This window comes from Mugil cephalus, chromosome 6 (genome assembly GCF_022458985.1).
Source record: "Mugil cephalus isolate CIBA_MC_2020 chromosome 6, CIBA_Mcephalus_1.1, whole genome shotgun sequence".
Taxonomy (NCBI): domain Eukaryota; kingdom Metazoa; phylum Chordata; class Actinopteri; order Mugiliformes; family Mugilidae; genus Mugil; species Mugil cephalus.
Window position 1 is genome coordinate 23,704,705 of NC_061775.1, and position 12,608 is coordinate 23,717,312.

General features: G+C 44.8%; 1 protein-coding gene across 3 annotated transcripts in view; it reads left to right on the forward strand.

Moving 5' to 3' along the window:
- Window positions 1-12,608, forward strand: part of dennd1b (DENN/MADD domain containing 1B) — a 113,635-nt gene that overhangs the window by 52,679 nt on the left and 48,348 nt on the right. For 2 of the 3 annotated variants that reach the window (XM_047586558.1, XM_047586561.1), the window contains 5 exons: window positions 183-252; window positions 2,069-2,149; window positions 3,342-3,401; window positions 6,436-6,489; window positions 7,039-7,149. In XM_047586558.1, coding sequence (XP_047442514.1) covers window positions 183-252; window positions 2,069-2,149; window positions 3,342-3,401; window positions 6,436-6,489; window positions 7,039-7,149 — 376 coding nt within the window. The remainder of the gene's footprint in view (window positions 1-182; window positions 253-2,068; window positions 2,150-3,341; window positions 3,402-6,435; window positions 6,490-7,038; window positions 7,150-12,608) is intronic. The other variant, XM_047586559.1, reaches the window with a different exon arrangement.

The following is a 12,608-nucleotide window of genomic DNA, read 5'->3' on the forward strand; positions in this document are numbered from 1 at the left end:
TTGAATGCATATATGTAATAATAATGTATATTTATAAATAGCACTACATTAACTTAAATATAGAACACATATAGAAGGTAGGGGGTATCCACTTAATCGCTCCCCTGTTGTGGATGATGATGATGATGATAAACTGAATGAATGTACTTTGTTAATGATGTATTTCTCCTTCACTCTTGCAGTTACCTACCATGGTTTGAAATCTACTACAAGCTGCTAAACACCCTGGCAGACTACCTAGTAAAACAACAGGTAACCGTGGATTCTGGATTGATCATGCGTTTGTGTGCATAAGGCGCAGTGTAAAACGTGAAAAAGTCGCACGATTTGATTGAGAAACAAGCCCACGGTTTGTTTTAGAAACGGTGTTGTGGTTGGCTGCCCCCCCACACCACCACCACCACCACCACCACCGCCACCACCACCACCATTCTGTTCCTCCGCATGCCGCATGTTATCTTTTGTGTGCAAGTTTTGTTCCCCGTCTCTGGCTCCGACTCGGTTCCTGTTGTTAGCGGCAACAATGTTGACATTTCACAGACCAAACGCTGATCTGACACTGGAAGTCATTCCTGATGATTTACTGGAAAACAAATCGTTAAGGAAAAAATAAATAAAAAAATAAAAACACACACACGCGCGCGCACACACATACCCACGAACGCTTGTACTTCTCAAAAGTCTTTTTTTTTTTTTTTCCTCCCCTGACTATTCACTGCATACTAGCAAAGGGAGGGGAAACGTAATATATGCAACAAACTGGGGAGATGTGCAGAGTGTAGTGCATAGGGTGTAGGTGATGTTCCACTGTTTAGACTGAAGCGGGGGGGAGGAGGGGAGGAGGGAGCGAGGCGGAGATGCGGGGGAGCTCTGGGACCACTTTCAGTTGTCATGTAGTCACTGCTTCTTCCAAGATCCTCGGAGAACAGTGATCAGGACAAAGCGCCGCGCTAAAGTCGAAGTCACAAGCACATCTCATAAGCATTCGACGTGCATGCGCCAAATCCTGAAAGGAACTGGGCAGAATAATCTAATATGGAGAGAGAAAAACAAACAGAATCGGATAGTTTATGTGTGTGTGTGTGTGTGGGAGACGGAGAGATTGCTGGAAAGCCTGGGTGGCTGAAGTGTTAGTGTGCATGATTTGGTTTCTATTTACCCCGCTGTCCGTTCCAGGCGAGAGGGAGATGTTGACAGACGAGGGAAGACAGAAGAGCGATGAGGGTTTAAGGCGAGGGGTAAATGAACTGTTTCCCCAGGCCGTGTTGCTGACCATGCGTGTGAGCATTGAGCCTCTCATGACAGGAGGCTGTTCGATTCCACGCACCCTCACACCCCTCCCTCCCTCCCTCCCTCCATCCCTCCCTCCCTCCCTCCCTCACTCCCTCCCTCCTTTACTGTATGTAGCCGCCCATTGCTTCTATCGCTCTGCGGCTTGTGCACACGCTCGCGCGCACGCTCGTTTCCTCAAACAAGCAGCGGCTCGTAGCCACAACCCAAACTAAGTTCTTGGGGAAAGCAGAAGAAAAAGAAGAAGAAGAAGAAGCTAAAACAAACAACAAAGTGCAACCTCCGTGTTCCCGGTAGTTTGGTTTAGTTTAACTGTCGTCCCTCTCGCAGCTCCGAGCGTGTAAACAGCAGTGTTGTCGTGGAGCTCATAAATGCTGGAAGAATAATCTCGGGGCCTGTTCTGTGGTCGAACCAGCTCTCCGACGGCTTCCCGAAGCCCCTGTCTCTGGAGTGGGGGGGACCCCCTTGCTTAATTACCGACAGCCCCCGCTCTCTGCCATAAATCAACGCCGCCGGATAATAAGCGTCTGCAGCCCCTAACACTCAGACGTCTTTTAACCTCACCATTGCTCGTTAAACACATGTCAGTCGGATGTTGTGGAGCCCTTCAGGCCTCGCTGCAGGATTGCCCTCTGGTCTGCGGAACGGCGGCGGCGGCGGCGGCTGTCCCGGCGCTGTTGTTTAAGATTGACATGTAACTTGTGACATCAACAAAAACAAGTAAATAAAAACTCCCCGTTTTCCTTTCTTCTTCTCGTTGTTTGTCTCTCTCCCCAAGGAGAACGACTTGAATGACATGCTGAATTCTCTCTATGATCTGCCTGTGCCAAAGCCCTTCACGCCAGTCAACCTGAGTGTGGTGAGTATAGATGTTACGTTTCCCCCCCTTATCTGAGGCAAAGCAGGTGAGAATGGAGACGGGAAGAAAGGCGAGCGGGACGGGGGACCGCGAGAGTCGCACGCGTCGGTAACAGTTGGCTGAAGTAGTTTTAAAGTCAGACAAAAAATGGAGGAACAATTAGAATCTTTGAGGATGAGACGACGGTGAAACAGGAAGCAGGCTGAACGTCAGTAGGAACAAGAGGTCAGGATGGAGGAGATAAACGAAGGAAAGGCAAACACAGAGCAGGAGGGAGGAACAGAGCGGCGCGCGGAGCCCGGGACCGACGCCGTGTTTGGGAAAACGAGAAGTAGCGCTAACAGGTTTTCGTGTGATAAGCCCGATCTGGACATGTTTAAACTTGAAAGGTCCTCTCACAACTCGTCATGTCTCCCGCTTATCAAAAAAGTGGAATGGCTTAACGAGGGCCTGGGTCCCGTGTTTGAGTTAACTCTGACACAATCTGTCCTTGACTGTTTCCAGCTCATGCATAAAACACTCACTCTCAAACAGTTGTCGCTTCCATTAGCCCTAGCCGGTTTAAGCGTAATGTTTTTTTTTTTTTTGTGCTAAGCTCAACGCCGCTACGTTTTTTTCGCCGGCGTCTCAATATTTTAGTTGCTCAGGCTAAGACGCGCCGTAATGGGATCAAAAGAGCGCCGGCGTTAGCCTTTGTACTTGAAGACCACCGCTCCTTTTCTCGGACCAATTAAACAAGCAGCTGTAGCCCGTCTCTGCAGCGCAGGGTCTCGGAAGGATACACATCTAATTACACAGATGAATTTACAACACAACATGAATAATAGGAGGTAATCAATATATCTCTGTGAAGGTTAACAAGGTCAATTAACATTCCTTGTGATTTATTTCTTCTTTGTGTCAGGTTTTTTCTTCTTTTTTTTTTTTTTGGGTCATGCGCCGTATATGTGAACAAAAAACCTTTTCATCTCAATCTCAGAGCTTCATTGGAATAGAAGCTCCGGAGAGCAGAGGTGATAGCTTCATCTCTTTTTTTTTCTGGAGACGCCACTAGTTTGATATTTAATTGATGAAGCAGAATTATTCCCTTAAAGAGTGTTTTTTTTTATCGTGGCAGCCGAGAAGAAGGATCATTGTCCCCTTTCATGTGTGAACCCTGTTTTGCTCTCTCCCCTCTCTCTTATTGTGCAAGAATGAGCAGTTGTATATTGCCACTGGGCAAGTGCTGAGAGATCGGCGAAGCAAGGAGCCGGTGAGTGGAGGAGAATGAGTGAGCGGCGGAGGAGAGGGAGGAGGGAAGGAGGCTGCTGTGAAATATGAAACTGCTGCTGTACTAATCGCATGGGAGCCACGGATTTCCAATTTGGCCAAATAAGCTGCGCTATCTTTTTTAAATGTAACAAAAACAAACTATCCTGGGCCTTGGTGTATGTTTCTTCTCCTCTGGAAAACAATCAAACTTTGTAAATGATTAATGCCCTTCCACACTGCTATATTCTCTCTCTGAATATCAAAAGTTTTTTTTTTTTCCTCTCCTTCTCTTTATGTATAAAGCAAAGGCAATTGTGCTCAAAAAATCTCCTTGATGCCTTTCCAGTTAACCCACTTTCAATGTTTTTATACAAACAAGTCTTCGAAAGACCAAGAAGAAAAGCGGATAAGCAAGCAAACAGCCAATGAAAGCCGGGGATGGGTTGAGGAGCGCGGCTTGTGATTATAGCAACGCCGCGAATTTATAGACCAACGGGGAAACATTATTATTTAGCGCACGGAGCACAAGAAAGGACGATGTACTGTAGTTACTGTAAACGCTTTACGCCAACATCCCTGATCTTTTACTGCCATTTATTTATTTATCTACTTTTTTTTTTTGGCTACAAAGGTATTTAATTTCAATAACTTTTTAACTAGTAAACTTTATTTTGTCTTATATGAACAGGTTTTCCATTCAACGTATTATATGTGAAATGTGAGAAACGAGCAAAGATTATTTCTGGCCAAAACTGGAGGCTCTTAAAAGTAGTTTATTATTATGTTCCAAGAAAGCGCTCCAGTAAGTGCTCCAGACGAAGGAAGAAAAGATGAGAAGTTTTAATGTACAACTTCAAATATAATTTCTCACATGAGAGGAGGTTATTTAATATAACATAACATAAAGTTGGCACGTGAGCGTTGATACCCGCTCGCTGTCCAGCCGTCTTCTTTCTTCAGTTATTATTTGATTAGGATCGATAGCTGCTAGACCCATTCTGCTGCAGCTCAACCAAAAACCAGCAAAGTTCATTGAGATTCAGAAAAAAGACTTTGCACTTGGCAACTTAGAGAGAAGTTTTTATTAGAATAAGCACAAAAAAAGATGAAATATTACTTTACTTTTTTTCCATATCATGTCACTACAGAGGAAAATAAATAAATAAATATTAGTTTGCGTCTTCCTTGGCTGTTGGCAAATAGCTCCAAATGAATATAATTTGCTCGGCTGATGTTTAATATCTGATTCAAATTACCATTTCTAACATGAAATAAATGTTTCTGCTGTAAACAGGAAAATCAACCTCTGGTCAACATTTATTCTTAAAGTTTATCACTGTATCATCTTTTTTACCTTCCACATCAAAAAAAACAAACAAAAAAAAACAATTTATCGGTTGTTCTGTAGGTACTTTTAAGTTATACAGGTTTAATATATGCATAAACTTTACATATACTACTTCAAATCTTTAAACGGATTCACTTACCATAAAGCAGGTTGTGTAGGAGTAGGAGACAAATCGTATTCTTGTGTATGTTTTGCTCAGGAAAAAAAAAAGAAAAGAAATAAATAAACTCGGAGGGAAACAGCCTTGGATGTTGGTTCCACTTTGGTTTGTGTTTGTGTGCTACTACAACAATGACCATCCTCTGGGAATAAAACGATTCTTTACTCAGGATAATTGTTTCCACACTTAATACACATGCGCTCGGGGAGTAAAATATTTAGCTTGGTTTAAACTAAACTAAACGTTCCAGGGCTACGAGTCATGTTTTATTTTTTTAAATTATTACAGTGTTTTATTCAACTCAACCGTCGTCCCTTAATATAAAGGTGTCAGGCACCGAGACAACTGTTAACCAGCGAAATGCTATGTGGTAAAAATATGCGTAGGCTAAATAACGTCACGGATCAGGTTCAGATTGTCACAGTGTTGCCTGACACATGAAGTTTTTTTATTTATTTTTTTTTTCCTCATTTCATTTATTACCTGGGTCTGATGGTCTTTCTCGTCTCTATAATCAGAGACATTTCCTCTCTGTGGTGTTGGTTAACTCACGCTGGGGTGCTGATTGATTTGGAATAGCTTCTCACATTCGCACATTCGTAATCATTTTATTTGCTGTGTGTTTGCTGTGTTGCTACGTTAAATATTTCTGATGCATTTTTCTTTTATTCAGGACATTTTTAAGTTTGCATTTCTCCCCCCCAATTTATTATCTCATCCTTTCAAAGTAAGCACAGGTTGTATTGCACTATTTAGCAGCCGGCTCTCGTGTTCTTAAGGCTCGAGTGATTTCGCAGCCATTTACTGAAATCTGAATGAAGCTTCACATTTAACTTGAAAACACTGTGTTTCCAGTGTGAGAGCATCTACTGCTGGAGCTGCAGTGGATTTAATTCAAGGCCTGCAACAGATGGTTGAGTGAAGGCCTAGAGGAACGCAGGTGTACTCAGGATACAGGAGAGCGTGTGTGTGTGTGTGTGTGTGTGTGTGTGTGTGAGTAAGAGAGACACAATGGTGTGTTTCACTTGGTGGTTTGTCTACCTCCGAACAACACCTCTCTCAGGCCCCTTTGATCTGAACACTGAACCTGCCCTGCTCTCCCAAAGTGAGACAGGCAGCCCTGTGATCCTCTAAACAACCTGTGTGTGAGTGTCTGTGTGGATGCACACATGCGCACATAGACTTTCAGTGTGTGTGTGTGTGTGTGTGTGTTGGTGCTCCGCGAGCCTTTTTAATGCTTAAATAAAGACTCAGTTTTCCACCGGAGACATCACCCCAGTCTGCGTCTATGGGGAGCTCAGCTGCTATTGAGCTTTCTCTGTTCTGTAGGCCTGATAAAAGCATTGCCACAGTTCAGACACCAGCTCAGCAATTCATATAGACAGAGCTGAAGATGAGCCATAAATCATAGAACAAAGTGAAAGGCCTTTTTTTTTTTACCCCCCCTTCTCATTCTCTTCTATGTGAGTGGTGTGTTTCACTTGTGACCTTCCCTCTTCTCTCTCCTGCATGTTTGTGTTTTTGCAGCACTCCTACTTCATCGCCCCGGATATCAATGGACTGCCAACTATCCCTGAGAGTGTAAGTACATGTGGAAGAGAAAGAAAAAAAAAAAGAGAGACAAAAAGGAGATGAAGATAAACCCCTCTCTTCTGGAAACATCCCTGCCTCTAATCGTTTTTAATCAAATACACTTGTCACCGTTTGAAATTATTGCGTCATCCCCTTGTTTCGGCTTCATCTCCCGTGGTTCTCGCACTTTTTAATGTCGAAAGTTCAATGGCAGACCCCGGTGTTAGAAGATTCAAGCTGAGCACATGTTCTTTGTCGGTTTTGTGTTAAAATCTTAACTCAAATCTTTGTGGCAAGGGAGGCCCGACGAGAACAGTTAGCAGCGCTACAGTCGCGGATAAATTGACACGTTATCTCTGGTTTAAATTCGTATTTCTCATCCGTTTTTACTGCAAAACCACATCTGCAGAGATGGAAGTCCTGTTTTTCCAGCCAGTACTGAATGTCTCTGTGTGGCACACTCTCACCGTCTGCAGCGTTGACACTTCACTGTAAGCAAGTTGTGCCAGGACAGTTTGTTATATACCTGAATCTCCTTCTGTTCCTGTCTATCTCCAGAGGAACCTGACAGAGTACTTTGTGGCCGTGGACATCAACAACATGCTCCAGCTCTACGCCAGCATGCTGCACGAGCGGCGCATCATCATTACCTCAAGCAAGCTTAGCACTGTGAGTCCGCTCCTTCAAGTCCTTCTCCCCCTCCCGAGTTATTTTGTCTGACCTGTCGAGGCGACGTCGGCTTAAAATGAGTTGGAAAACTGTTCAAGCGCCGCGCACTTTCTTAAAGGATCTTTTCAAAAACATTCGCGCCTTTGTGTCGTCACGTTTAATTCTCGAGGGTGAAGCTTCCAGTCGCACAAATTGCCACGGTTCATACACCAGCTCGAATTCTGAATCAGGGGTCTTGAGCGATTTTCAGGCCAAGGACCCTCAAACTGATGACAAGATTAATTTCGAACCCCCCTACCTACTATATGTGTTCTACATCAAATGCAAATCTAAATCAAATAAAACACAGGTTCAGATACTATTTTTTTTATTTCAACATTTATGTTAACATGTATGGTGACCGTGCATCTGCAGTAATTCATAAACATACTTAACTGCTATTGTGTGTATATAAGTGACAGATGTATAATTGGTTGAGCAGCGATTGGGGCGGAGCCTGCTGTGTACAGGAAGCTTAGATTGACGGGTCTCAACTAGTGTGGCGCCCTGTGTGAAACAATATTATGTCTTCTGCCTCCGTTTATCCCTTCACTGAAATATTTTGGATTCATATTAATGTGTAGCTTTTAAAGAAATTTGAATTTGTGCAGGAAAAAATATAATATAAAAAATGTCTAATCAACCAAATATTTTGCAACTCCCCCTGCAGTACCTCAGCGCACCCTGTTGAAGACCTTCTAAATGATTCATATCAAAAAAGAAAAGAAAACAAATAAAAATTAAATGTCACTTTTGTAGCTATTTTCAGTCTCGTGTGAAAACTCAAGTTTTTCCAAAAATGTGTAGCTTAAATGTGGGGACTGGTTCTTAGATTAAACATGATTCCCTTCATCAATATTCCAGCAGGATATCAAACCCTAAATACTGCTACGAGGATATTTATCTGACACGGCTGTGCTACTTGAATGAGGAGAGTTGAAGCGATCTCTTGCCCACACCCCCACACCCCCACCACCCCCCACCCATCCATTCCTGCAGTCAGACAGCACTATCGCCGAGCTCTGACAAGCCGTAACATCCGCGCTAAAGCCGGATTAAATGTGAGCGTTTGTTCTAAAACGGCAGCTTATTAATGCCTTAAATTACCCGTTATTACAGGCCGTAACTCTTACACATAATTTAAAGTCACTTTTGTGCCTGTCTGTTCTCCCCCTCGTCCTCCCTCTGTTCCTCATCCCGTCCTCCGCCCCGTTATCTCCGAGGCTGACGAGGCAGAGCCCAATGTTTATGACAGATGAGAGGGGAGAGGGAAGTGATGTCATCCAAGTCCTATCTGTATCTGTGGAGTAGTCCTTTTATTATTATTATATTATTTATTTAGTTTTTTTTTCTTTGACCGGGCTATCTACAAGTCTGCCTAACACTTAACAGCCGGAGGGGCCTGTGATGGTGATGGTGGTGTTGGGTGCTGGAGGCTCCCAAGGTCTCCCCTAGGAGCTGTAATCAGGAGGAGCTGTTAAAATTACCCCGTCCTTAGAGGATTTCACCTGTCTCCCCTCGGCTCCTCAGACCAGCAGCACCTCTGCTCGGGGTCTAGGCAGGCGCGCTGTGCTGTGACATAAGCACTACACGATGTAAATTATCAGACTCAAGGGTGAGAGTGTTTTTTTTTTTTTTTTTTTTTTTAACAGGAACAGGGGGTGGAAGTGATTTTTGTCTGTGATTTACAGTTTCCCGCGGCTCAAAGACAAATCTTCGGGCTTGTTTTTATTGCAAATATATGCAGTCAGTATATTTTAAGAGCCTCCGCGTCAGACCTTTACCTCTGGAAGCCTTTTATCCTCTTCAGTACCTCATCCACTCATCTATCCATCCATCTTCCTCGGGGGAGAGGTGTTTTTGGGTTGCCAGCGATATATGTCAGGCGCTGTAGTACAAAGGTATTTTCACGTCTCCGCTGGGACTCGTGTTATTACGGCGCCTGTGATGCCTTATTTTTTTTTTTTTTTTTGCTGTTGGGTAGACTGACCTCCTGGTTCGAGTGGAAATGGCTGCCGTGATTCTCGAAGCCAGCGATCTAAGTGTGTACGCGCTTAAACCGAAAACACTCATTATCCCCGCCGCTGTCTCGTGATCAGGTGTCTTAAGGGGGGGGGGAGATGTATAATTTACGTCAGAGTTTGTCAAAAATGCTGGTTAAGGTGAGTGTTAGCAGTCACTGCACGGACAGGTAATCTTTCTATAGTCTGCTTCCCACGGATACATGTATGAGAGAAGGTATTGTTAGTAACATCGTTAGTACCATCCAGCTGCTTTTCACCACCTCCGCCTGTCCGGCGTTTCAGCCAAGCAGAGAAGAACAGGGAATAGAAAGAGGAAAGAAACGCACACACACACACGCATGCACACACACACACACACACACACACACACACACACACACACACACACACACACACACACACACACACACTGCATTTATTCTGCCTGCTCTAGGTGCTGCCTGCGTTAAAGCCCCCGGTGAACCCAGCGTATCAGTCTGTCGGTACATGGCTGGCGCGTCTCGCGAGCAGCCCCGAAAGCAAAGGAATAAATCATGATCTTACAACAATGCGTCAGTTGACTTATTGCTGTTTCGTGACCGGAGGTGAATGGTACCGCTGTTTTTTTTAAAAGGGCCGGTTTGGCGGTGGCGCAAGGGCGGGAGCCAGCCGTGCGTGCAGCCTTGTCATAGGCCCGTATAATAGGGCGGCATCGGCCCTTCCTCTAACTAGTCAGTTGGGACGACCCCCATCACCAGCGCCCCCCCCCCCCCCCCCGTGTCTTTCATCTGCCGAGGCCCCCCAGCTCTCAGGCCCAGCCTCTGCCCCTGCCTATCGCCCAAACTCGCGCAGCCCCGGCCCCAGCGCCCGGCTGACAGCAGTCCTCTCATCAGGCTGTCAGGCCTATGCTAACAAGGAGCTATCCATCCACCGTGCCCTAGAGTGCCAGCTGTCTCTCTGTTTCCAGCCTCTTCCTCTGTTGTTCCTCTCCTCCCGCTCCGTGACTTCTCTGCCTCTCTCTCTATCTTAGTTATTCTTTCTTTCTGACATATTATTTTCTGTCCGTCTGTCTCTCACTCTCTCCGACTACACTCCTCGCTTTCTCTGACTTTGCCTCCCTCTTCCTGGGAGTCTTAATGTGTCTCTGTGTTGTCGGGCAACTGCAGAACATCAGGACATCCTCCCCCCTCCTTCCACCTCCTCTCCTCCTCCTCCTCCTCCTCCACCACCTTCTCCTCCTTGTCTCCGATAGACTCATCCCTGCCCTCATGCCTCGCATCTTAAGGTGCGCGTCGTTGTCGCCGTGACCGTGTGGGTGCAGCGGGTGTTTCTGTCTTCTCTACATGCATCTGTTTGCGTGTCGTCTGCGCTCGCAGGTGTTCGCGCCTCATGCCTTATGTCTTTTCCGTGAGAGGCGGCGGCGGCGGCGGCGGCTGTGCGTACGGGAGTGGGAGGCCTGGCATTAGTCCTGCGTGCCCTCTCCTTCTCCACGTGCCACCTACCCGCCCAGTTTGTGGCGCACCGGGCCTGACACCGGCGTTTGTCAACATAAGGAAGTGCGGGGCGCGGGTAATTGGTGACTTTCTGTGCAGAGAAGATGAGGAGGGAAAGGCTAACACGGCAATAAATGAACAGGGGAATGGAGGGAGAGGTGGTAATGGACAGAGGGACAGCAGCAGCAGGAGGAGAGGAAACCGAATAGGTAATGAAAGCTTGGGATTAAAGTGAGACTTGGAAAGGAAGGTTGAGTTTGGAGAGTGTGCAAGGACACAGTTGGGTAAATGAGTGTTTAAGGTGGTGATGTGTGGCTCTGAAATCGATTCTCAAATCAAAAACTGAACTACCGTAGTTTTCCGAACAGTGGCCGATATTCAATTAATTAAAATGGCCTGGTGCGCTTGTCAGTCAATTATAGATGTAGTAACACACAGGTGCCACAGGTGTCAGTAGCTACATTTGAAGTGCCACGTGAACCCAGATTTTCAACGAAACACGGAGAGCTTTAGCAGCGTGGCGCAAACACGAAACTTGACGTGAATTTAAAGAAGAAGCTTTTGAAATATGCAGAAAACGCTTTAATATTTACCCACGAAGTATAAGATGTTCACCGGGTTGACGCCGGGATGGTTACCCTCTGGTACGTTATGCCCATTTAAGTTGTCATAAATATTATTACGTGTGTACGGTACCGTTTAAAAACCTTATCAGTTTCCCAATAAACGGACCCTGTTTATTTCAAGTTCAACCTGATACAAAGGTGTCTTTTATTCGCTCGTCTGTTCTGACAACCTGTGCATAAGTGTTTATTAATCCTGCCCGGTTGCTATTGCGTGTAAAGTGTAAACTGCATGTTAAAGTGAAAGAAATAGCACAGTGAATGGATGGAAAACTTTGAGCAAAGATACAGTATGTACTAGTATGAAACAAATGGAATTAGAAATAGAATCAAAGTCTGCCTCCAAGTCTGCCTCCAATAATGGCCGATTATTCTGGGCGGCTGATTGAATAAAGGTCCCGGCTTATTAGAGGAATTACGGTACGTTTCCTGCAGCCAGAGCAACTTTTACGGTAGGATGCTCGATACCACCGATTTCCATTCTGATCCGATACTGAGTAAAATTCAGGCTGGTGTCGGCGATACCGATCTGATACCGATAGTTGGTGTAAATACGCCCTAATGTGTCTGGTAAACTTAAAAAGTAGTGTATTTCAATAATAGCTTCATAAAGAATACAAGACATCACAGTTATTTATTTATTTATTCTATACTCGGAAGTATATTGAGGTAACAACATCATTTATTATATAGCTGAGCTAATACAACAACAGAAAAAGCTAACAGGACACAGTCATACAAAATATGTGAAAATGTGTTTTCAAACGCTAAAATAATTAAATAAATCATTAAAAGAAGCGATTATTTAACTATTAAGAACTGCTATAAAATGAAAACATCTTAATTCTCCTCGTCTGTCCTCCTCATCATAAATGCCTCGTATTCTGTGTTGTGGTTTCACAAAGTTTGTTGTGTTGCCACAACTCAGTAGTTTAGTTACCTTCCACTGTGTTCCTACTTTACCTCCAATGATCGAAGTATCAAAAGTATCTCTTACAAATGTTCAACGTCAACAAAAGAATACAGTACATATGAAAGCACATAGTGTTTTCTTTTATACTGCAAAGCGTAAAGTGATGTGTAAAGTCTTGTGTAGTAGGCGTTTCTCCGTTTCCTGTGTGCGCTCGCTCAGGTGTGGGTGGAAACCCTCGGAGTGTCAGCGTTGAGGTCTCTTTGGGGTCCAGCTCTGGAAGGAAGCATCACTGTTGAAGGTTCACGTTGCTGTCCGGGTGATTGCGATGATGATGACGATGTGTGAATATGGAGTTTGACGGTTCAGGTCGCTGCTCACACGTTGCTAC